We start from the raw sequence: 26,936 nt of genomic DNA on the forward strand, positions 1-26,936 counted from the left end.
ATCAGATATTCAAGCATCAGCAAGCATTGTAAATAAACTATTACCAACCCTGCATTACAAAGCCTCAGCAAGCTTCAGAAGATAATTATTACCAAACCCTACAATATGAGACCATACATCATCCGAGCATTAATAGGCTTTGGAAACAAATACCATTACCGAATCCTGCGATATGAGACCAGGCAACATTTTACATGAACAACCAAATCCAGCACGGTGGGATCCGGGCTCCGTTTAAGTGTCGGGAAAACCGGGAAGAGCGCAGTTTGAGCGCTGGAGCGTTACGGTGGGCCTGGACAAGTCCGCCACAGGGCTCGTCCCTCCCCAATTCCTGACGCTCTCGCACGTTTGGTTTCCCCTCACGCCCGCTCCCGCTGTAGTCTGGAGCAGGAGGAGGTGCATCCTGGGAAGAACCAGTGTTGTAGGGGGGGTGGGGGGAGAGAGAGAGAGAGAGAAAGAAATCAGAAAGTGAGGCCCGTTTGGATAGCGAGGATATCCGCCCCCCCTCCCTCACACACACACACACACACACACACACACACACTCTCTCTCTCTCTCTCTCTCGCGTCCACAGCCAGCGCAGGCCCCGCGCCACGACTGCGGCTCCCGACGGCCGCCGGCCGCGCGAGGCATGTAAGGCACGGGCCTCCCGCCCCGCGAGCGCCGCGCACACTCGGAACATGGACAGGAACTACACGGCGCCCAACTTCACTGACCCGCTGGTCACGGGCGGGCAAGCGTGGCCGTACGACCGGTCGGGCAGCGGCGTCAAGTCCAGGTGAGGAAAGTGCTTTGAGGGGTGGGGGCGGGCTGAGAGGCGCCTGTGTGTGTTTGGAAGGACTGGCTGGGCTTGAACGTGTTCTTTCCCTTCCGCACTATCTAACGGCGATAGGAAAAATCGAGTAGGGGGCTTCGAGGCCTGCTATACTTCTCAAGTGTGGGGGGACAGGGGAGTCCGAGGCTGTTGAGCCGCTGCCTTTTTTCAGTAATTTATTTCTCTTAAGTTACTTATTTTCAGTTTCCTTTTCTCCACGTTCCAGGTATTTTTAAATGATTATTTCCCTCTTGATCGCAATTGATAACGCGACCACAGGGGTCGGGGAAAGAGAAAAAGCTGCTCTTGCACAGGATTTCAGATCAGGGCCTTTAGTGAGATCTTGTTTCCATCGTCCCTTATCTTTGTCTATTCTTTTTAAAAATATATAAACAATGCCATAGTGATTGCAAACTGTTTGAGGAAGCTCGTTGATGCCAATTCAGGGATCAGCGTTTGACTTTTTATTGTTAATAAGAGTGAAAAACATTTTAAGAGTTTGCAAAAGTAGGCGTGGTCTACACGAATCACACGAGTTCTGTTGCCGGGACTTGTAAAAGTTTTAAACACTTGACGAGAACTCTTAAGTCGACAGCAACTCAATCCAAACGAATATCATAAGAGTGTACCTCTTTGTTCCTAAGGCAAACAATTTGTTTGATGTTAATTTGCGTTAAATTGACAGGTTACCCGCGTAAAATTCGTGTGGGATTTTCTCGTGTTTGTTACGGTGCTAATTAATTGTTTCCCAAATTGTACGGTTTTAATTGTTTTCATTGTGCTCCTTGCAATTACATTTTAAAGCAAAGATATAAAGATTGCTTAAAGTTTTGGATACCTTTAGGCAAAATTATTGTTTTTTTTACAAATTTATATGGAAGTCTATTTTACTTGCACATTGAAGCACAGATGGAGGGCATTTGGCTGATTTGGAACTGCGCTCACATGTTCACCTTTTGATTTTTTTTTGCCCTTTCTTATGTTAAAGAATACTTTAGACAAACCACCTGGCACACTTTTGTGATATGAGAGGAAACTAGGGCATTCAGCATAGCAGGCAGAACCTATAAACTCCACAAAGGCAACATCATAAATTGAGGCACCAGCATTAACTTGTGCCACCACTGTTTTGCATCTTTTCACAATGCCAATGTGATCCAAAGTGCTTCATATCTTTGTTGTTATTTCTATGTAGTTGCTGTAATGAAGGCAATACGTAGCAAAGCCCCACAAACAGCAATGTCTTTAAAATTACCAGCCAAAGGCTAAAAGTTTGCCATGGACAATTTCCATAGCTCATCTGAAAAGAGAAGTTTTAAAAATCACTTTTCAAAGTTTGGGTGCCCACACTCAAAACCAACAGTTGCTGTACCTCCCTAATTGTTCTTGAAAAGGCAGTGAACTATGTCAGCTATGTCCAGAGCATTGTTGGGTAGGGATTTCAAAGATGTGAACCTGGTGATGATATGTTTCCAAGTCAACAGTGGACTTTAGAGAAGAATCAACCTACCTCCCCTCATCTGGAGGTACAGCTTGTGGGTTTTATTGGTGCTGAAATAATATTGCATCCATTGCATCTACTATATAGGGAGAGGGAGCATAATTTTAAAATGATCGGAGGAGACTATGGGACGATGTCAGAGGTAGGATTTTTGCACAGTGAGTGATTTGGGAGTGTGGAGTGGGGGAGGGAGGCAGATACTTTGGGGACAATTTGGATGAAAGAAAAAGGGAGGCCTATGGGAGGGAATAGTTAATTTGATATTAGAGTAGGTTAAAGGGCCAGTGCAACATTGTGGGCCAAAAGGCCTGTACTGTGCTGTAATCTCATTTGAAATCTCCAACAGTGTCACCTTAAGTTTGATATTTGTTTTCTGGAGTGTAACAAATACACAAGGTGATGAATTGAGTCCCACATTTATTTATTGATTGGAATATTTAAAGTTGAAGTTCTCTTGACAGAACATTAATTCTTCATTGGAAGATTCTATAATTCAGTTGTTGAGATAGTTGGTAATTGCGATCAATTTAGATTCTATGAAAGCTCTCTTTCAAGACCATCATTGTCCACAATCAAAATTAGGCTTATTATCCCTGGCATTTGTAAAATTTGTACAGTACTATGCAAGACATAAAATACTGTAAGTTACAATAACTATTAGCACACTTATTCCTTTTTTTGCACTAAGATAATAAATAGGGTTAGTATGTTAATGTTCATATTTTAGATAGTGAAGGTCTTTAATGATGCATGCTGCCTTATAGAGGTAATGCCTCTTGAAGATGACTTTTATAATGAGGGGGCTTGTGTCAGTGATGGAGTTTGCTGAATCTGCAACACAACTACAATCTACAATACTTTTGCAATCCTTCGCATTGGGGCCTCCATTCCAGATGGCAATGTAACCAGTAAGAATGCTGTCCCGTACATCTGTAGAAATTTGTTAGAATCTTTGGTGACATGCCAAATGTCCTCAAACTCCTAATGAAGTATAGCTGCTAGTGTGTTGCCTTTGTGGTTGCATCATTATTTTGAGCCCAGAATAGATCCTCAGAAATGTTGAGATCCAGGAGCTTGAAACTGCTCACCCTTTACACTGCTGACCCCTCAGTGATGATTTTTGCATGTTCTCCTGACTTACCCTTCCTGAAGTTAGCGATCAATTCCTTGGTCTTGGTGAAGTTGAGTGCAAGGTTTTTGTGATACCATTCAACTAGTTGATCTACTTTGCTCCTGTACACTACCTTGTTGCCATCTGAGATTCTGCTAACAACTGTTGTGTCATCAGCAGATTTATAGATGGTATTTGAGCTGTGACTAGCCACACAGTCATGAGTGTAGAGCAGGGGTTCCTAACTGGAGGTTCATGGACCCTTTGTTTAGTGGTATTGGCCCATGGCGTAAAAAAGATTGGGAACCCCTGGTGTAGAAAGAGTTGAACAGTAGACTAAGCACACATCTTTGAGGTGCACCTGTGTTGTAAAGTGAAATTTCCAGTTTCCTTTCAAATGTACGTGCCATGTGATACATTGAATCTGTGATTGAGAAGAATCTTATAATCAAACTCCATTATGAACAGAGGCAGTGAGTTAGGGAGGAAAAGTGTAAAATAAGGAGGTCAAAAATAAGCAACATACACACAATGCTGGAGGAACTCAGCAGGCCAGGCAGCATCTATGGAAAAGAGTACAGATGATATTCTGGGCCGAGACCCTTCATCAGGACTGGAAAAAAATTGAGAGGTCAGAGTAAAAAAAAGTGGGGGGAGGGGACGAAGAACCACGAGGTGATAGGTGAAACCAGGAGGGAGGAAGGGTGAAGTAAAGAGTGGGAAGTTGATTGGTGAAAGAGATACAGGGATGGAAAAGGGAGAATCTGATTGGAGAGGTAGAAGACCATGGAAGAAAGAAAAGGGGGAGGAGCACCAGAAGGAGGTGTAGGCATATAAGGAGATAAGAGAATGGTGAAGAGGGTGTGGGGCATTACCAGAAGTTCGAGAAATTGATGTTCATGCCATTAGGTTGGAGACTATCTGGGTGGGATACAAGGTGTTGCTCCTCCAACCTGAGTGTGGCTTCATTGCAACAGTAGAGGAGGCCATGGATTGACATGTCGGAATGAGAATGGGAGTTGAATTAAAATGGGTAGCCACTGGGAGGTCCAGTTTTTTTATGGCAGAAGCGGTCTCCCAATCTGCGTTGGGTCTCACTGAAATACGGGAGATCACACCAGGAGCACTGGATACAGTAGGTAACCCCATCAGGTTCACAGGTGAAGTGTCACCTCACCTGGAAGGACTGATTGGGACCCTGAATGGTAGCGAGGCGAGGAGGTGTAGAGGCACATATAGCACTTGTTCCGCTTGCCAGGATAAGTTCCAGCAGGGTGAATAGTGGGGAGGGATGATTGAACATGGGAGTTACACAGGGAGCAATCCCTGTGGAAAGCAGATGGTGTGCTTGGTGTGCTGGAAGTAGCAGAAATTATGGAATTATGAGCTGGACACAGAGGCTGGTGGGTTGGTAGGTGAGGACAAAAGGAACTCTATCCCTGGTGAGGTGGAGGGAGAATGGGGTGAAGGCAGGCATGCTGAAAATGGAAGAGATGCAGTTGAGGGCAGCATTGATGGTAGAGGTAGGAAAGCCCCTTTATTTGAAGGAGGAGGACATCTCCTTAGTTCTGGAATGAAAAGCTTCATCCTGAGAGCAGATGTGGTGGAGACGGAGGAAATGAAAGAAGGGGATGTCATTTTTGTAAGTAATAGGCTGAGAAGACATAGTCCAGGTAGCTGTGAGAGTCAGTTGGTTTATAATAGACATCACTAGATAAGCTGTCTCCAGAGATGGAGACAGAGAGATCGAGAAAGGGGAGGGAGGTGTTGGAAATGGGCCAGGTAAATTTGAGGACAGGGTGAAAGTTGGAGGCAAAGTTGAAGAAGTTGATGGGTCCAGGAAGCAGCACCAATGCAGTTGTCAATGTAGCGTAGGAAAAGTTGGGGAGTGATACCAGTGCAGGCTTGAAACAGGCTGTTCTATGTAACCGACAGGGACCCACGTGAGAGCTCATGGCTACACTTTTTGGTCTTGGCCAGAAATGTCGACTGTACTCTTTTCCATAGATGCTGCCTGGTTTGTTGAGTTTCTCCAGCGTTTTGTGAGTTGCTTGTATTTTCAGCATCTGTAGTTTCACTAAATTATGGTTCAAAGCTTCATTTAATTTTCCTTATTTTTTAATGTGCAAGATCAGCTGGAGTAGACTGGTATTCACATTGTTTATCCGTTTCTGTTATGTTGATTGTTACCTTATAATCCTTTTTTTCACACCAACAGGATAAATTTGGATTTTGTTGTTTAAATCTTTCTGGTTGGCATATAGTTGTTACTCCTCAGTATTTGAATTAAATTCTGCCCATTATCAAAGAAGCTTTACAATGGTGTGATCTGAACTGTAATCCATGATAAATGAGATGTGGCTTTGAATTGTTTAAATATCTATTAGTTTTCTGTTTTCATGATCATTTATTATACATTATCACCATCTACCTACCCTGATGTTATGTATCTGCTGTGGAGCTGTTTCCAGGAAAGCTCTGCTTTTCCTCAAAATTTCTTAGTTTCCTATAAAAGCCAGGTCTTTTACTACTAGCATGAATACACTTGGATCAGGGAAAATACTTCCAAAAGCTTTTTTTTTGCATTCCTGAACAAGTTTTAGCATGAAAACTACTTCCCCCTTTCAACGCTAAAATATCTCTGCAATAATACTGAGAGATTATCACAATACAACAATATGCAGTAGTTTTGTTAAGCTTTCCACAAACTCTTTCACAATTCTTCTTTGTTTTCTCCACATCTCTATTTTGTTATCGAGAAGTAGTACGCTCATACTTGCTAGAAGTTTGGAATTGTTGAATTTCTTAATTTTAAGATGCAGGTTTTTCTCATGTTCATACTTTGTGACATGCCTTCTTTTCTTAAACCTTCTTGGTCATGTGTACATTGAGCCTTGACTGCCCTTAGTTTCTCAATAAAAAGAAAGATCTTTCTGGAAATACTGAACTTTGGAAAGCTGATCTGTTTTACTGAATCTTACAATTCAGATCTGATGTTCTACTGGGGTTTCAGAGATGACACAGAGAAAGAAATTTACTTAAGCCCCAGTATATTCTCCTACGTCCTGATTGTGAACATAGCAAAGCATGCCAATTGCACTGTTCAGCAAAGAGCTTCTTTGTTTATAAATTCTTATTTATCTATGACCCATACCAGTTTGAAATTCTTCTTTTATAATTTATTTGAACAATACCAAATACCGTTTATCTTAAAGCAGAATTGTAATAAACATTGTTATTTGTCTGACTTCTGAAACATAAGGTTTATCTAAGGTTTTTGTATTATTGGGCTAAACTTAAATGTTTAGAATTTCAACTGCAATTCTTGGTAAATGTACAAACATTTACTATGATGACTGATTGAGTTGGTACAGGATCATTAAAAAATGGGGTTCTTTCATTTCATCTCCCCCATATCTATAAGAGCTGCCTACGAGACGAAGCAAGATATACAAATCATTAGATGCAAGTCATCTATAAAACGTTGCACTGGTAATGCTCCACAGCTGTTATTCCGCTACATTGATGACTGCATTGGTTCTGTTTCCTGCACCCATGCGGAGTTCGTCAGTTTAATCAAATCTACCACCAACTTCCATCCCGCCCTCAAATTCACTTGGTCCATCTCTGACACTTCCCATTTCTTGATCTCTCTGTCACCATCTCCAGAGACAGATTATTTACTGACATCTTTTACAAACCCACTGTCTCCAGCTGTTACCTTGGCTACACTTCTTCCCACCCTGTCACTTGCAAGGATGCTACTTCTGTTAGTTCCTCAGTTTCTGTTGTATCTGTTAGTATGATGAGACTTTGCATTCCAGGATCTTTTTTTTGGCAGATAATGGGCTGTTCCCTCACATGCATCTCCTGTTTCCTGCACGTCACCCCCTCGCTCCATCCCTACCAACAGATCAGGGGTAGGGTCCCCCTTGTCCTCACCTTCCATTCCACTAGCCTCTGTATCCAACAAATCATTCTCTGCATCTTCCATCATCTCCAACAGGGTCCACCATCTGGCACATCTTCCCCTTTCCCCTCTCTGATTTCTTCAGGGATTGGGTTCTTGGCAACTCCCTTGTCCATTTCTCCCTCCACACCGATCCCACTCCAAGCACTTATCCCTGCAAGTGTGTGTAAGTGTTACACCATCCTTGACACTTTCTCCTTCATCAGCATTCAGCATCCTAAGCCTTTGTTCCAGATGAGGCCGCACTTTATGTGTGAATCCATGAGTGTCGTTTATTGCATCTGGTGCACCTGGTGAGGCCTCCTCTACATTGTGAGACCTGATGATGCAGATTAGGGGATTGCTTTGCCAAGTACCTTTGTTCCATCTGCTCTAATAGCTTGGATCACCAGTGGCCAGCAATTTTAATTCCACTTCCTAGTCCCATACTGACTTGTCTGTCTATGGCCTTGTTTACTGCTGAGCTGCAGATTAAAGGATTTGTTGTGGTAATATTCTGTTTTGGGAATCTCCAACCTGACGACATGAACATCAATATCTCCAACTTCCATTAACCACTCCTCTCTGGCCCGTAACTCCTGTTACTGCTTCTCTTTCCCCTTCCCTGCCCTCATGATTTTACCATCGCTTCACTCCTTCCCTTTATTCCAAGTTCACTGTCCTCTTCTGTCAAGTTGCATCTTTTTTAGTACTTTGTCTCATCTGGATTCAGCTGTCACCCACCAGCTCATGCTTCTATATTTCTCACGATCCCCTCCATTCTCTTATTCTATTTTTGCCCTCTTTCCTTCCAGTTCTGATGAAGGATCTCGGCCCAAACCATTAACTGTTCATTTTCCTCCTTGGATGCTGTTCTGCTGAGTTCCTCAAGTATTTTGTGTATTGCTACAAAGCTGTGAAGTACTAAATTGTAGATATCTATATAGCGTACATTAACTTTGATTTGAAAATCTGACATGAATTTAGTTGCACAAGATGAAGTGTAATTAGGATATGCAGAACATTTAAAAAAATATCTGGATGTAAATGACAAGATCAATGTTTATTGTACTTGAACTACGTATTGTAGCGTGGTGAGCAGTTTCAGAGGATCTTAAAAAAATTCCACAGAGACCATATCAGGTGTCCTATTTCCTTTCCCATATGACTGTTTTGCAACAATCTAGTTATCACTAAAGGCTATTTTTTCCAAAAATTACTTATTACTTGTCTGATTTAAATTTTGTACTGTAGTTGATGTCTTGGGATTTGAACTGTGGTCCCTTCCCTGTATTGTTAATCCAGTCTTCCGAATTGTTTAACCACCACATCACCCACCCTGTTCATCATATTCCAATAAGTATATGACCTGCTAAAATGAGGAACAATTTTATATAGTTTATTTCATTGCTTTCTGGGAATTATTCAATTTATAATTGCAAACCTTGAAACAACTGTTATTTGGAAGATCAATATGTAAAAGTCAGCATTAAACTGGAGTTTTGATTTTTGTGAGTGCATAGAATTAGTAAAGGATGAAATTTCATTTGGAAACGTTTGTTTCTTTCCTGCCAAGGCATTGATTCAACACTGCCAGTGTAATTTATTTACCAGTAAAGTCCAACTTTTAAAAAAAATTCATTCTTGAGATGTGATATCACCCACAGATCTGGCTTTTATTCTTAATTGCCCTGAGATGAGAGCACTGCCTTAAACTGAATGAAGTTAGTGTTTAGTTATTTGTTGAGTAGCTCACTAAGCTGCTTAAAGACCATGTTGTGACTGATTGCACAATTACTACATGGGGTAAGGAAGAAAGATTTTCTTCAAAGGAAATTAGTAAGTTAATTATCATGTTGATAACCTTGTGATTATCTTTTAAGTAATCAGATTTTATTTTTATTTAAACAATTCAACAGCTATTGTACAATTTCACCATATTCCATTTGATTAAGTGACCTTAGTAAGTCTGAAATGTTTATAGACTCTTTGTAAATAATTTGTTATTCAACTGTGAAGATAACATGAAAATTGAGTTTATTTTTAATTTGAATATGTTTAGAATATGTCATTAAAGGACTGGGTGTCTGATGATTGGTTAAATATTCTTTTATTATTGAAATTGTATTTAAAAAGTACTGAATATTGATTATGGAAAACAATTTTAATTTAGTTGGACTGATCCCAAGAAGAGGGTGTGTAGTATCTGGTTGTGATGTATTGAGGTGAAGCTGAATAACTCAATATTGATATGAATGTGGAATGTGCTGCCATATGGAACGACAAGATGGTATTGACACATTTAGGAAAGAGTAATATATTCATCATGGGAAGAAAATAAAGGACTAGAAGTACTGGAACAATGCTGTTTGCCCTTTAATGTTGGTGTCAGTTGAGAGAAGGAGAGAGATCCTGGACCTCAGTCATATACACATCCAAGCACTCATTAACTATGAAGCTTTCTATCTTGTTCTTCTTTTAGGAATTGAATTTCAGTGTCGAAGACTACTCTAGCATAAGGGATTTATTCCTCAAACCCCTTCCAGTCCTGCTACTGTTCACTTTTTGGGAAAGCCCTCTAATTTTTGACTTTGCCTTCTCGAAGAAAAGGATCCTTCTTGTTTCCTACAGCCAGGCCTCATACACTTTGATTTAGTCCCCTTTAGCCTAAAAGTTTCCATTCCTGACAAGATCCTCATAAATCAGTCTGCATCTTCTCTAGTGAAGACTCATCTTTTCTGACATGTAGCAAATACATAACATTCAAGTCCTGGTCTAACACATACTGTTTGTAATTCTAGCATAACCTTATTTTCTCTTATTAACTAAGGCATCCCATATGTCTTTTAGCCACCTTCTCCACCTGTTACCTTTATTGGTCTCTGAACAAACACTCAAAGATTCCTTTGTTCCTCTGCACTTCTGTGTCCTCTTAAGTAATTGTATTTTCCCTTGCCTTTTTGTACCTTCCCAAATGAGATAATTTACACTCCTCTGGATTAAGTTCCATTTGCAGCTCTTCTGCCCAAATGATAGACAATCTATATCCTCTTGAAGTTGAAAGCTTTTTTTCCTCCCTGTCAAGTACAAGGCCATTTTTTGTATCATCTATAAACTAGAGTTGACTGGATCATATCCAAAGCATAAATTAAGGAATGTGCTGTAGAAATCCAGAAGAGTGAACTTTATGTGTATTTTTCAATTTGAGTCTCAAGCAAAGACGTATTTGTTGGGAACCATCCATAAACCTGAATGCTGCTTATATGCTGATTATATTAAAATGTTAGTTTTCACCAAATTTCAAAACCGTCCTGCTATTCAAATATCACTTAATAAAAACAGAGTGTGCCTTCAGAGCACTTTTATACTTGTAATTTTGGATCTGTAAACAGTGAATTGCAACCTCAACAGGCTTTTAATCAAAATTTACAAGTGTTAATTGGTTAACAGACTGTATTCCTTTTCTGACATTGGCAAAGCATGTTGTGTGACTAAATGTCATCTTAATCATAATTCAGAATTAAAATGCATTATAATGATTTGCAAAACCAAAGAAATATTTTATGACTGAATCTTTTCATAGTATACTGCTTGGATAAACATATTGGACTGATGTCTATGAATGGATGAAGCTCTAATTTTTGGTTTATTTGACTTTGGTGAAGTACATTATATAAAATAGTGTTGGCATATTGTCTCTGCTCCAGTCCCCCTGAACTCCCAAGTCCTCCTCCCTTGGTTCAGTCCCTTCCCACCTGCATCCATGATATTTCTCAGACTTTTGATCTCCTCACTAACTTTCAGTTCCCTGGCCCTGCCCGCCTCATTTTAACCGTGGATGTCCAGTCCCCATATACTTCTGTCCCCCATCTCAAGAAGGCTTTAAAGCTCTCCACTTCTTTCATAAAACAACCAACTAGTTCCTCTCCACCACCACCCTCTTCTGTCTGGCAGGACTGCTCCTTGTCCTCAACAATTCCTCCCAGTTTCTCCAGACTTGAGGGGTTACCAATGGCCCTAGCTATGCCTGCCTTTTCGTTGGCTATGTGGAACATTCCATGTTCCAAGCCTTCCCTGGTAATGCCCCCTAATTCTTCCTCCGCTGTATTGATGTATTGGTGTTGCTTCTTGCACCTGTGCTGAGCTCATCAATTTCGTCAACTTTGCCTCCAACTTCCACCCTCCCCATAAATTCACTTGGTCCATTTCTGTCACCTCCCTTCCTTTTCTCGATCTCCCTCTGTCTCCATCTCTGGAGATAAACTGTCAATTGATATCTTTTATAAACCTACCAATTCCCTCAGTTATCTTGACTATACCTGTTCCTGTCTCCTGTAAAAATGCTATTCCCTTTTCTCAGTTCCTTTATCTCTGCTGTATTTGTCCCCAGGGATGCAGCTTTCCAGGACATCAGAGGTATCATCCTCCTTAAAAGAACGGAGTTTCCTTTCCTCTAACATTGATCCTGCCCTCACTCACATCTGCTCCATTTCCTGAGCATCTGCATTCACCCCATCTTGCTGCCGCCTTAACAGTATCTACCACCAAATGAGTCTCTGCATCCCACGCATTATTCTCCACAACTTCTGCCATCCCCAAAGTGATCCTACCACCAAACCTACTTCCCCACCCCTGATCCACTTTTTGCGGGAATTGCTCCCTCAGTGATTCCCTTGGTCACTCGTTCGTTCCTTCTCACTAATCTCCTTTCTGGCACTTATCCCTGCAAGCATCCAAAGTGCTACACCTGCCCATTCACCACCTCCTTCACCTCCATTCAGAGCGCCATGTAGTCCTTCCAGGTGAGGCAGCACTTCATCTGTGACTCTGCTGGGGTTGTCTATTGTGTTTGGAGGTCCTGATGCAGCCTCCTGTACATTGGTAAATGGGGGATCGCTTTGTCCGTCAGTGACCAATAATTTTAATTCCGCTTTCCGTTCTTGTTCTGACATGTCGGTCCATGGCCGCCTCTTGTGCCACGATGAGGCCCACCTTCAGGGTGGAGGAGCAACATCTTATAATCCGTCTGTGTGGCCTTCAGTCTGATCGTATAAATATCGATTTCTCCTTCCAGTTTAAAAAAAATCCCTCCCCTTCCCTTATTCTTTTATTCCCCACTCTGGCCTTTTCCCTCTTGTCACCTGTCTCTTACATCCCTCCGGGCCCCCCCTCCTTCGTTCTCCTATGGTCCACTGCCTCTCCTATCTGGTTCCTTTCTCTCCAGCTTTTTACTTTCTGTACCCACCTGACTTCACCTATCACCTTCTTGGTATCTTCCTTCCTCTCACCCTTCCTTTCAAGTCTTGAAGTGTTTCGGCCTGAAATGGCGACTGTACACTCTTTCTGTACACTCTTTTTCCATAGATGCTGCCTGCTTGCTGAGTTCTTCCAACATCTTGTGTGTTGCTTCTAGCATCCGTAGAGTTTCTTGTTTAATGTATACTGAGTTCTGCGTGGAAGTTCTTTGGAGATTTTTAAAATTTCCAGCAAAGTGGGGTTGGTGATGGGGGCAGATAGGGTAGGCTAAGCATTTTAATATATTTATGCATTGTGCATGAGAATGGTCTGAATGCACATACTTGCAGCAAAGTGAATTAATGGAAACAAATGCAAACAAATTGATACAATCTAATAGCTAACACTGAAACAATGTTGCACAGAGGTTAAGATTAAGATTGAAACATTGAACACAGGCAGGTTTATAGCCCCCTGAAAGAGCTGCACAGGTTGATAGAATGGTTAATAAGGGCATGCTTGCCTTTACCTGTCAAAGAGGCATTGAGTTCAAAAGTCAGGAAGTTATGTTATGTTTATGTAAAACTCCAGTTAGGCAGTATCTGGAGTATTGCATATAGTTCTGGCTGCTCCATTATAGGAAGGATGTTGTGGCTTTGGAGAGGGTGTGGAAGAGGTTTACCAGGATGTTACATGGATTAGAGAGCATGTGCTATAATGAGAGGTTGGACAAATTTTGGTGGTTTTCTCTGGAACTGCAGAGTCTGATGGGAGATCTAACCTGGTTATAAGATTATGAGAGGCATAGAGTAGACAGACAATACTTTTTCCAAGGGTTGAAATGAAATGACCAGAACTCGTGCATTTAAGGTGTAAGGTGAGAGTGGATAATTTCAAAGAAGATGTGAGGGGCAGATTTTTTTTTACACAGAGTGGTGGGTGCCTGAAATGTGCTGCCTGGGGTGGTGGTCGAGGCAGATATATTAGAGATGTTTAGATATGCACCTGCATGTGAGGAAAACAGAAGGATATGGATATTGTGTAGACAGAAGAGATTAGTAATCAAACAGTTAGCTAAACTAATTTAGTACAGCATTATGGGCCGAAGGGTCTGTTACTGTGCTGTACTGTTCTCTGTTCTAAAATGGAAAAACAAGGACAGGAGAGAATCAATTTGGGTGATGAAAACCACCAGAGACATTTGTAGGCATAATTCAGATCAGGGAATTTAGAGGTGTGTCAAACTATGCCAATAAAATATCATAGAGAATCATACCTGTAAACTTGATTAGTAGCAACAGTGTGGAGGATGAGTGCATGAAATGTGTAAGATATTAATGTACTGTATGTTGAGGATCAGTGAAGGAGTAGACTATTTTCATTCTATTAATGTACGATGTGGTAAGTGAACCTGATAGGGAAGGGGTGTTTAGGGAACAGTCATCATTATATGATTGAATTTTATATAATGTTTGAAAGTGATTTTGTTGAATCTAAAACCAAGGTCTTGAGTCTGAATAAAGCAAACTACAAAGATATAACACTTGTTTTGGCAATGGTAGCTTAAATAGTATGACAGTAAACAAGGAGAAGTTAACTTTTAATAGCTAATATATTGTTTATAAGTAAAATATCCCTCTTGAGCCTTTCTGATAAGGGAAGGTAAATTAGAAAGATTAGATGTTCATGGTGAAAATGAACTGGTTGAGAGCTGGGAATGATCAAACTTGCAAATGGAAGGAGGCTTGTTATGGGTAAATGTGGGAAGGAACTGGGTAAGGAGTAGAAGAATTACATCAAGGTAGGAGTAAGTGCTCTGGGATGAAATCAGCAACACTTTATTGCAAAACTCTCCTTTGCTACTTGTGGCCCTAGAAAGACATCTGATGTGTGCAGTCTTAATTTGGGCATCTTCTGATTTTAATCACTGCACTCTTCAGATGGCAAGGCTCCAGTTCATTCTCTAAACCACCCTGTCTTGATGATTATTTTCTTTTCGAAATTCTGAAGTTCAATGTCTGTATACATTATACAACATTGAGATTTGTCTAACAGCCACAAACCAAAGAAACCCAAAAGAAGCCTTTAAAAAAGACTGTCAAACACCCAATGTGCAGAGAAAACAAAACAAATCATGCCAACAATAACCACTAGCAAATAGCATTCCGAACTGAAGTCCACAAAGAGTCCGTCCACAGACCCTTGGTTCAGCACAGAGCGGAGTCGCAATTTGAACTGGCCCAACTCTCGCGATGGGCCCAGCACCCTGACCTTTTCAACATGGCCTGGTGCCTAAATCGTCATCCAAACGTCAGGTTCAGTCGCTTTGATACGCTCTGGGGCTTGGACCCTGCCGCCTCTATTTGGCCTCACCCAACCTTTCCCGTTCAGCTTGGTGCTTAAACTGTCATCTAAGTATTGGGTTCAGTCGTATCATTCACTCTGGGTCCTATACCCTGCTGCCTCGATTTGGACTGTACCTGACCTTTCTGATTCGGCATAGCAAATTAGAAAAATATTCTATGATTTCTATTTTTGGATTACCATCTCTGGTTATTCAAGCAATTTGTTAAGTTGTACCAAAGTGCTCCACATGTATATTAACAAGCAGCTAGGCAGCAATCAGGACAGGACAAAAGTTTTGTTAAATAGACAACTGTTAAGAAAGTTGTAATGAAGGGATACTGTCATACAGTCCCAGAGATACAAGGCACTACTATAAGGCATAGGAGCAGAATTAGGCCATTTGGCCTGTTGGGTCTGCTCTGCCATTCAATTATGGCTGATTTATTTTCTCTCTCAACTCCATTCTCTTGCCTTCTCCCCATAACCTTTGATGTCCTTACTTATCAACCTTCACTTTAAATATACCCAGTGACTTTGACCTCCACAACCAGTTGTGGCAATGAATTCACAGATTGTCTACCTTCTGGCTAAAGAAATTCCTCTTCATCTCTATTCTAAAGGGACGTCCTATCCTGAGGCTGTTTCCTCTGGTCAAGACTCTCCCTCTATTTGAAACACCTTCTCTGTCCAGGCATTTCAATATTCATTAAGTTTCAATGATATCCCATTCATTCCTTAAACTCCAACATGTACACACTCAGAGCCATCAAATGCTCCCCATATATTAGCCTTTTCATTCCCAGGATAATTCTAAATGTCCTCTGGACCCTCCTCAATGCCAGCACATTCTTCCTTGGACATGGGGCCCAAAACTGCTTGTAATACTTCAAATGTGGTCTGACCAATGCCTTTTAAAGCCTCAGTATTGTATGCATTCTTTTATATTTTTGTCCTCTTGAATTAATGCTAACATTGCATTTGCTTTCCTTCCTACTGACTCAACCTGCAAGTTAACTTTAAGGGAATCCTGCATTAGGACTCCCAAGTCTCTGCGCGTACAATTTCTGAATTCACTCTTCTTTAGAAATTAGCTTGTAAGACTATAGTCCCCTGAAAGTGGCAATTGGCGATGAAGGAGGCATAAGGATGCTTGTCTTCATAAGTCAGGGCACAGAATATAGATAGATACTTTATTGATCCCAAAGGAAATTATAGCATCACAGCATTACAAATGCACAGTTATACAAATATTCAAAGAGAAGTAAGAAAGAATAAAAATAAGTTGCCTTAAAATAAGATGTATACAATGTTTACAAGTCAAAGATTACAAAATCTCATCCCAGGCTATAGGTTGACTCATTATAAGGCCAAGAGTAAGAATGACCTCGTATAGGACTCTTTGGAGCAGGGCTAGGATGTATTTCAACCTGTTAACAGGCACTAGGCATTTGAATATTTCTGTTTCCGCTCATAACTCATTATCGATTTCAACTTCTCAAAATGCAGCTGCAAGGGTTTCCTTGATATGACATACTGTTCTATGAGTACATCCTGTTGCTTTTGCATTTTGTTAAATAAGGTTGTACTTTGGCAACTTAGGATTTTTCTTGATTTTTCACATTTTGTGTATTAATTACCAAATATGTAACATGTAAATATTTACTCCAATTCTGTCTGTTCCATCACCTGCTTTAAAGTTGTATCATTTTGCTTCTCATTCTTCTAATAGAACATTGCTCCAAATTTACTTGAGTTGCTCATCTATGATATGTCTCTTAAGTTTCCAGCTTGTTTGAAATTGTGCCTGTTTAGGCAAATACAGATAGTGTTGATAATCCATATACGTCTGATAGAGCAGTGGACTAAATCATTGGATCGGGCAACTCCACTAAGTACTTCTTTTCTGTTGGTTGCTAATCAATCTTCCTGAGATGGAAACAAATCCAGATAGGAAAGGAACAAGTCAGGGGAGGGTCATTTGAAAGCGAGAGCAGAGATGGGAATGTGCAGTAAAAGTAACAAAATTCTCCAGTTGTACAGTATGTGTGCAGAAGTTCCTTCTCTACAATTGAAAACTAACTTACTTTCTGACTTTCCCAGTGCTGCAACGTTAACACTACTTCTCCTGCAGAGATGCTGAGTGTTTCCAGCGCTTTTGTTTATGTCTCGATTTTTCGGCCTCAAGAGTTTGTTACTTTCAGTTGCCAGACCAAATCTTGTCTGATGTTTGCAATGTCTTTCATATTTCTTGCAGCATAGAAGGAGACCATTCAACGCAACAAGCCCATGTTACATCTGAGAACAATCTATTCTGTCCCATTATCTAGTGGCCTATTCTCTGTCTGTGTCCATAAACTTCGGGATTCTCCTGTACCTACCTGCACCAGGAGGGTCAGTTATGGGGGAAACTTCTTCACTCAGAGGGTGGTGAGAGTGTGGAATGAGCTGCCAGTGCAAGTGGTGGATGCAAGCTTGATTTCAACGTTTAAAGAAATTTGAAAAGGTGAGGAGTATGAAGGGTTATGGTCTGGCTGTGGGTCGATGAGGCTACGCAGATAAATGGTTTGGCACAGACTAGATGGGCTGAAGGGCCTATTCTGTGCTGTGATATTCTATGAATCTATTCCATATTTGGACCTACTACCTGTCTCATAATTTTTTTTTCCATTTGCTTCCTGTTAGATTTATTTACTCTTTTGATAATGCATGCTTAAATTTATGAGGGGAAGAAATTCAGAACAATAGGTGGATGTTGTGTACTTGGATACTCAGAATGCCTTTGACAAGGACCGCACATGAGGCTGCTAAACAAGATAAGAGCCCATGGTATTACGAGAAGGATATTGCATGAATAGAAGATTGGTTGAGTGGCAGAAGGAAAAAGCCTAAATTATACTTCTGTGTTAACTGGACGCTGTAACCTATGCAAGTAGCCTACGTGCATTGAGAGCATTTATACTTCTGCATTGGTGTGTCTGCGTCGCTCTTCAATTCGCGCACGTCACGCATGCGCACTCACCTGCCCGCGCAAGTCTTCATGGTCATGGAAGTCTCTGGGTAAACAAGACGCGAGCATCTTTTTTCTTAAAAGCGAAATGTGTCCTCCATAATTTCGGAGGTCTGTAAAGCTTTATGGAAAGCATTGCAGCCAGAGTTCCTTCCCTGCCCTTCAGTCGCCCAATGGGACTATTGTGGCGTAGGATGAAATGCGATGCTACCAAGCAGACCAATCACAGCTGTTACGTTCTGCGTTGCCGCGACGCGCGGTTACATTTTAGGAGAAGTGCGCATTGCAGCAACGCAGGCTCTCGCATAGGGTTTTGCGTAGGGTTTGCGGCGACGCAGTACTTACGGCAATGCGTTGATGCAGAAGTATAAATCAGGCTCAACAGTGGTATTAAAAGGAGCTTTTTCTAGTTGGATGCCTGTGACTAGTGATCTGCAAGCATTGGTGTTGAGTCTGCTACTTTTCCCATTGTGTGTTAATGACCTGGGTGATGGAATAGATTGCTCTGTGCCCATGGTTGCAGACAATACAAAGATAGGTGGAAGGGCAAGTAGTGTTGAGAAGGCAGGGAGACACCAGAAGGACTTGGACAGATTAGGAGAATGGGCAAAGAAGCAGTAGATGATATACAGCATAGGGACGTCGGGCATTTTGGTAGAAGGAATAAAGACATAGACTAATTTCTAAAAGGGGAGCAAATTCAGAAATAGGAGGTGCCAAGGGACTTGGGAGAATCCTTGTGCAGGATTTTCTAAAGGTAAACTAGCAGGTTGAGTCAGTATAAAGGAAGGCAATGCCAGGTTAGCATTCATTTTGAGAGCAATATAAAAGCAAGGATGGCATGCTGAAACTTTATAAGGTGTTGGTCAGTCTACATTTGGAGTATTGTGAGCAGTTTTGGACCCCATATCTCAGATATGGCAATGTCACAGTAGCATTACAAGTGCACAGATATAAATATTAGAAGAGAAGTAGAAGGAATAAAAAAAACACAAACAGTCTAACAGAAGGGGTCACTTCCCCAGCTGTAGAGCTTAATGGCCGAGAGTAAGAATGACCTCGTATAGCGCTCTTTAGTGCAGTACAGTTGCCTCAGTCTATTGTTAAAAGTGCTCCTCTGTACTATTTCCAGAAGATTATTTATGTCCTCCTTAGTGAAGACAGAACCAAAGTAGTTTTTCAATTGGTCTGCCATGTCCTTGTTCCCCATGATCAATTCACCTGTTTCTGACTGTAAGGCACCTACATTTGTCTTAACCAATCTTTTTCTTTTCATATATCTATAAAAGCTTTTACAGTCAGTTTTTATGTTCCCTGCCAGCTTTTTCTCATAATCTTTTTTCCCTTTCCTAATTAAGCCCTTTGTCCTCCTCTGCTGGACTCCCAGTCCTCCCAGTCCTCAGGTGTGCCACTTTTTCTGGCTAATTTGTATGTTTCTTCTTTGGAATTGATACTATCCCTAATTTCTCTTGTCAGCCACGGGTGCACTACCTTCCCTGGTTTATTCTTTTGCCAAACTGGGACGAACAATTGTTGTGGTTCATCCATGCGATCTTTAAATGCTTGCAGTTGCATATCCACCGTCAACCCTTTTAAGTATCATTTGCCAGTCTATTTTAGCTAATTCACATCTCATACCTTCAAAGTTACCCTTCTTTAAGTTCAGAACCTTTGTTTCTGAATTAACTATATCACTCTCCATCTTAATGAAGAGTTCCACCGTATTATGGTCACTCTTACTCAAGGGGCCTCGCATGACATGATTGCTAACTAACCTCTACACATTTTGATTTTGAAATTTTGTTTAATGCTGTTATTGAGGCATTGAGTTCCAAAGTCAGGAAGTTACGTTGCCGCTTTATAACACTCTTGTCAGGCAGTAGGTATTGCATACAGTTCTGGTTGCCCGATGATAGGAAGAATGCTGAGGTTTAGGAGAGGGTGAAGAAGTAGTTTACTAGAATACTGATTAGATTAGAGGGCATGTGTTATTACGAGGGGTTGGACAAGCTCCAGTTGTTTTTTCTGGAGCGGCAGAGGCTGAGGGGAGATCTGATAGAGGTTACAAGATTGGGAGGTTTAGACAGAGTAGACAAACAGTATTATTTTCCCATGGTTGAAATGTCTAATACCAGAGGACATGCTTTTGGGACAAGAGGGGTAACTTCAAAGGAGATGTGAGGGGCAAGTTTTTTTTACCGAGTGGTGGGTGCCAGGAATGTGCTACCTGGAGTGGTGATAAAGGCAGACGCATTAATTTTTTTTAAGAGACATTTAGATAGGCACATGAATGTGAGGAAAGTGGAGGGTTTTGAACACTGTAGGCAGAAGACATTAGTTAGCCATTTGATTACTAATTTAATTGGTTTGGCACAACATTGTGTGCTGTAGGTCCTATTCCTGTGCTGTACTGTTCTATTTTCCTGTGAAGTTCTGATATATATTTTGTTTTGCTATGTGTGTTGAGTAACTGCAACTTAAGGGTCCTAGTTTACAGTGACAATGTGCAAAAATTCAGTTCTCCATTTCCACTTTCACTTGTCTTGTGAGCAGAAACTGAACACATTTTCATGTGCATGCCATCCACAAATACCCAGTACTTTCAGTTTAATGTTATGATATGTGCCATTGTGATACTATTTTCCGGATGCGCTTTGGACCAGAGTGAGATGGATAGTAACTGTTTATCACTAAGTTCTGTAGTTATCCATGATCTCTAAATGGTAATGCTTGGCAATATTTTAATGCTTGCATCCAAGGGGACAATTATTGCACTCTACATCTGTATTGAGTCTTAAGCACTCAAGGTCTGTTTATAATCCCTGTTTCAGTTACCTTGTCATTACTTTAATAAGACTTGATTCTGCATGATGATGAAAAAAAACATATAGTGATTCATTATCCTTGTCCCATGATCCTCTCGTATCCCCTTTTGCCTGTCCCATGATCCTCTCGTATCCCCTTTTGCCTATCACCTGTCCAGCTCTCGGCTCTATCCCTCCCCCTCCTGTCTTCTCCTATCATTTTGGATCTCCCCCTCCCCCTCCAACTTTCAAATCCCTTACTCACTCTTCCTTCAGTTAGTCCTGACGAAGGGTCTCGGCCTGAAGCGTCGACTGCACCTCTTCCTATAGATGCTGCTTGGCCTGCTGCGTTCACCAGCAACTTTGATGTATGTTGTAGTGATTCATTAATTTTTGAATATTTATGAACTCAATTAGTTTGTAGTACGCAAACACAAGAAAATCTGCAGATGCTGGAAATTTATGCAACACACACAAAATGCTGGTGGAACGCAGCAGGCCAGGCAGCATCTGTAGGAAGAAGTACAGTCAACGTTTCGGCCCAAAAAGTTGACTGTACTTCTTCCTAAAAATGCTGCCTGGCCTGTTGCGTTCCACCAGCATAGTTTGTAGTACTCCAGTTACATACATATAGATTTTTTTCTCTCAGCTTTTTTGTTATTTGTAGGTAACTGGGAAGTTTATTTTAGTGAAGCTCGGCATTCAAAAGAAAATTTGCACATGATGGTAACCTAGTTATTGGGTTTATCAGTTTGGGGGGTGGGGAGTGAAAAGCTTTGATTTCTAGTCTTAGCCAAAATATAACTGATTTATCATATTAGGGAAACTGGTGCATAGATTAGTCAGCTGCTGAGGAGTTGCAGGCATTTTCTGCCATCTGAGAACTCTGAGGCCATGTATCCTGCTTGCAAATGGTTCGGGTTACGAGCAGTTCACAGGAATTCCCTCTTTTGTCCTTGAGTGCACCTTCCATTTTTGTTTAAGCTACTTATAAATTGCCTCAGGAGTCTCCTTAATTCTACTTATTGAGGAGATCTCATGGCCCCTTTTAAGACCTCCTAATCCCCTGTTTTAAATTCTTTGCTGATTCCTTTACATTCCTCAAGGGACTTGTCTAATTTCAGCTTTCTAAACATTGCATTGGCTTTGAAATTTTTGCCGAAGCTGTTGGATTGGGACTTGAACCAACCACCTTCTGATTTGGAGTTAGGAGTGCTTCTAAATGAGCTGCAGTTCAAACAGATGGACAAAGAAATGGTATGTTTTTTTTTACTTTTGTCTATTTAATTGGCTCGACTGTATTGATTTCTTAATCTTGCTTATCAGCCAGTAGGACATTATGGCATAAAAATATGAACAGTCTGTGGCGATGGGTCTTCCCATCAGCCGTTTTAACTGATTGCTATGGGCAAGCAAGTACAATCAATAAATGGAGGCTCCAAAGGTGGCCCATTGAAAAGAAAATGTGTTCTAGAATACGAGAGTTAAATTGTTAAATGCCATCAATCCACATTCTCAGTAATTAATCTGACAATCATCCAAGCAGGTCTGAGACCCTTGCGGCCCACACTTGATGTATATTATCTGCTATTATATTCAGTTTGACTCCCTTCAATTAATTTTTTATTATAATGATCAGTCATTTTTGTGATATAGTTTAAATTCATCTGACCGATCAGCTGTAATTGGATGTTGAAGCACAAGAAGTACTCTCTCTGTAAGGTTAATGTTTTTATATTTTCTTATAACGAAACTTGGTCCTTCACGTTTGTTCTGGCTTTCAGAGCAATTGCAAGATTGATCCACTTTTCCAGTAACATTCTCCTCACATGAATCTCCTATCACTCACCAATGTTCAAGGCAAATTATAGTTAACCCGTTGTGAGAAGAAAATAGCCGCTGACTGAAATCCACATAGAAACATAGCACAACACAGGACCTCTCCTATCACTCACCAATGTTCAAGGCAAATTATAGTTAACCCATTGTGAGAAGAAAATAGCCGCTGACTGAAATCCACATAGAAACATAGCACAACACAGGACCTTCGGCCCACAATGCTGTGCCGAACATGTCCTTACCTTAGAAATTACCTAGGGTTTCCCGTAGCCCTCTATTTTTCTAAGCTTTATGTACCTATCTTAAAAGACCCTATTGTATCTGCCACCACCACTGTCGACGGCAGCCTATTCCGCGCACTCGCCACTCTCTGCATTAAAAAAAAACTTGGCCCCTGACATCTCCTCTGTACCTACTTCCGAGCACCTTGAAACCGTGACCTCTTGTGTTAGCCATTTCAGCCCTGTGAAAAAGCCTCTGACTATTAACATGATCAGTGCCTCTCATTATCTTATAAACCTCTATCAGGTCACCTCTCATCCTCTGCCACCCCAAGGAGAAAAGGCCGAGTTCACTCAACCTATTCTCATAAGGCATGCTCGCCAATCCAGGCAACATCCTTGTAGATCTTCTCTGCACCCTTTCTACAGTTTCCACATCCTTTCTGTAGTGAGGTGAGCAGAACTGAGTACAGTCGGCCCTCCTTATCCGCGAGTTCCGCTTGCGTGAATTCAACCAACCGCGAATCGAGAAAACCCGGAAGTGCTCTTCCAGCACTTGCTGTTCGAGCATGTACAGACTTTTTTTCCGTGTCATTATTCCGTAAACAATGCAGTATAATAACTGTTTTACATAGTATTTACATTGGATTAGGTATTGTAAGTAATCTAGAAATGATTTAAAGTATACGGGAGGATGTATGTAGGTTATCGTGGATCGGGATCGAAAAAAACGGAAGTTCTTTTATAAGTAAGTCGGAACAGGTACATCCGATATTTAGCGTCAGTTAGTCAAACGTTTGTCTTAGTATATAGTATATATTTTACCTTTCTATGCATATAAAATACTTACGAAACGTATGTTTCAGTGCTGGGCTCGGGAACAGAAGTTCCCGACTTCGATTCAGTGACAGATCATTCCCGAGTTCGATCCAGTGACAGACCGCTCCTGAGCGCGCTGTCCATCCCTGCCGAGTTGATGTGGAGGATCAAAAACCCAAAAACCCAAAACCCAATAATTAAACCACTGCGTTGCTTAGTAATAATTGTAGCTTCAATCGGACAGGCCCTTTCTTATCCTTTAAAATTGTTCCGATCATTGACTGACTGTAGCCTAATGCTTTTCCAATGACCGATGGCGTTTCACCTCTTTCTGATCGCTTTATTATTTCCACTTAATTTTAAATCGCGATTGTGATTATTTTCGCGAACAGAAACACTGTGGATTCCGAGCTCTGCCACCGGGTCCTAATGCCCACTGCACTGAGACAGGTTAAATAAGGTCTGGGGTTCCGCTGGGTCCTAAGGTCCACCACATTGAGACAGGTTGAATAAGGGACTTGAGCATCCGCGTTTTTGGTATCCGCGAGGGGTCCCGGAACCAATCCCTCGCAGATGAGGAGGGCCGACTGTACAGTACTCCAAGTGGGGTCTGACCAGGGTCCTATGTAGCTGTAACAATACCTCTCGGCTCTTAAACTCAATCCCGTTGTTGATGAAGGCCAATGCACTGCATGGCTTTTTAACCACAGAGTCAACCTGCGCAGCAGCTTTGAGTGTCCTATGGACTCGGACCCCAAGATCCCTCTGGTCCTCCACACTGCCAAGAGTCTTACCATTAATTCTATATTCTGCCATCATATTTGACCTACCAAAATGAACCACCTCACACTTATCTGGGTTGAACTCCATCTGCTACTTCTCAGCCCAGTTTTGCATTCTATCAATGTCCTGCTGTAACCTCTGACAGCCCTCCACACTATCCACAACACTCCCAACCTTTGTGTCATCAAATTCACTAACCCATCTCTCCACTTCCTCATCCAGGTCTTTTATAAGAAATCATGAAGGGATGGGATCCCAGAACAGATCCCTGAGGCACACCACTAGTCACCAACCTCCATGCAGAATATGACCCATCTACAACCACTCTTTGCCTTCTGTGGGCAAGCCAATTCTGGATCCTCAAAGCAATGTCCCCATGGATCCCATGTCTCCTACTTTCTCAATGAGTCTTGCATGGGGTACCTTATCAAATGCCTTGTTGAAATCCATATAAATGACATTTACTGCTCTACCTTCATCAATGTGTTTAGTCACATCCTCAAAAAATTCAATCAGGCACATAAGGCACTACCTGCCTTTGAGAAAGCCATGCTGACTATTCCTCTTCATATTATGCCTCTCTAAACATTCATAAATACTGCCTCTCAAGATCTTCTCCATCAACTTACCAACCACTGGTCTATAATTTCCTGGGCTATCTCTACTCCCTTTCTTGAATAATGGAGCAACATCTGCAATGTTCCAATCCTCTGGAACCTCTCCTGTCCCCATTGATGATGCAGAGATCATTGCCAAAGGCTCAGCAATCTCCTCCCTTGCCTCCCACAGTAGCCTGAGGTACATCTCGTCTGGAACCAGAGACTTATCCAACTTGATGCTTTCCAAAAGCTCCAGCACGTCCTCTTTCTTAATGTCCATATGCTCAAGCTTTTGAATCTGCTGTAAGTCATCCCTACAATTGCCAAGATCCTTTTCCGTAGTGAATACTGAAGCAAAGCATTCATTAAGTACCTCCGGTTCCATACACTCTTTTCCACTGTCACACTTGATTGGTCCTATTCTCTCATGTCTTATCCTTTCGCTCTTCACTTACTTGTAGAATGCCTTGGGGTTTTCTTTAATCCTGCTTTCCAAAGTCTTCTCATGGCCCCTTCTGGCTCTCCTAATTTCATTCTTAAACTCCTTCCTGCTAGCCTTATAATCTTCTAGATCTCTATCATTACCTAGTTTTTTGAACCTTTCGTAAGCTTTTCTTTTCTTCTTGACTAGATTTTTAACAGCCTTTGTACACCACGGTTTCTGTACCCTACCATGCTTTCCCCATCTCATTGGAACGTATCTATGCAGAACGCCACACAAATATCCCCTGAACATTTGCCACATTTCTGCTGTACATTTCCCTGAGAACATCTGTTCCCAATTTATGCTTCCAAGTTTCTACCTGATAGCTTCATATTTCCCCTTACTCCAACTAAATGCTTTTCTAATTTATCTGTTCCTATCCCTCTCCAATGCTCTGGTAAAGGAGATAGAATTGTGATCACTATCTCTAAAATGCTCTCCCACTGAGAGACCGGACACCTGACCAGGTTCATTTCCCAATACCAGATCAAGTACAGCCTCTCCTCTTATAGGCTTATCTACATATTTCGTCAGGAAACCTTCCTGAACACTCATAACAGAATCCACCCCATCTAAACCCCTTGCTCTAGGGAGATGCCAATCAATATTTAGGAAATTAAAATCTCCCACCACAACAACCCTGTTATTATTACAGCTTTCCAGAATCTGTCTCCCTATCTGCTCCTCGATGTCCCTGTTACTATTGGGTGGTCTATATAAAAAAAACACTCAGTAGAGTTATTGACCCCTTCCTGTTTCTGACTTCCACCCATAGAGATTCAGTAGACAATCCCTCCATGACTTCCTCCTTTTCTGCAACTGACACTATCTCTGATCAGCAGTGCCACACCCCCACCTCTTTTGCCTTCCTCCCTGTCCTTTCTGAAACATCTAAAGCCTGGCACTCTAAGTCAGGAGTCCCCAACCTTTTTTGCACTGCGGACCAGTTTATTATTGACAATATTCTTGCGGACCGGCCAACCCGGTGGGGGTGGTGGGGACAGGTGGGATTGCCAATGGACAAAAGTAGCAGTCAAATATGTTGTGTTTACCCGGATAGACTACAATGACGATGAAGCCTTGCGCACGGTACCAGTGCGCATGCGTGTACCTAAAATGCAAACAACAGGAATTCTGCTGATGCTGGAAATTCAAGCCGTTTTTGGTGATTCTGTTCCGGGGGAGGGATGTTAATCATGACGGGAATATCAGTGATAAGTGGCTAATACACTCAATTTCTTTTCTAAAAGGGTTTATCTAACAAATTTAATATTTTAAACAGTGCATATTTTCCTCGCATGAATGTAGTGGTAAGTCAGTTATCAGGGAGGGCAGGGGAGCTTGAAGTGTTGAACGAACTTCCAGGTACGATGTTATCATTTAAAGAAAAATTGGATAGGTATATGGACAGGAAAGGAATGGAG

The 26,936-nt window shown here is 41.4% G+C and overlaps 1 protein-coding gene across 3 annotated transcripts in view; it reads left to right on the plus strand.

Annotated features, from left to right (window-relative positions):
* Window positions 1–418: 418 nt before the first annotated feature.
* The window catches only part of qser1 (glutamine and serine rich 1), a 153,676-nt gene continuing 127,158 nt past the window's right edge, over window positions 419–26,936 (plus strand). For all 3 annotated transcript variants that reach the window (XM_063061660.1, XM_063061661.1, XM_063061662.1), the window contains exon 1: window positions 419–778. In XM_063061660.1, coding sequence (XP_062917730.1) covers window positions 681–778 — 98 coding nt within the window. In that variant the 5' untranslated portion in view covers window positions 419–680. The remainder of the gene's footprint in view (window positions 779–26,936) is intronic.

The sequence above is a fragment of the Mobula hypostoma genome, chromosome 11 (assembly GCF_963921235.1).
Source record: "Mobula hypostoma chromosome 11, sMobHyp1.1, whole genome shotgun sequence".
Taxonomy (NCBI): domain Eukaryota; kingdom Metazoa; phylum Chordata; class Chondrichthyes; order Myliobatiformes; family Myliobatidae; genus Mobula; species Mobula hypostoma.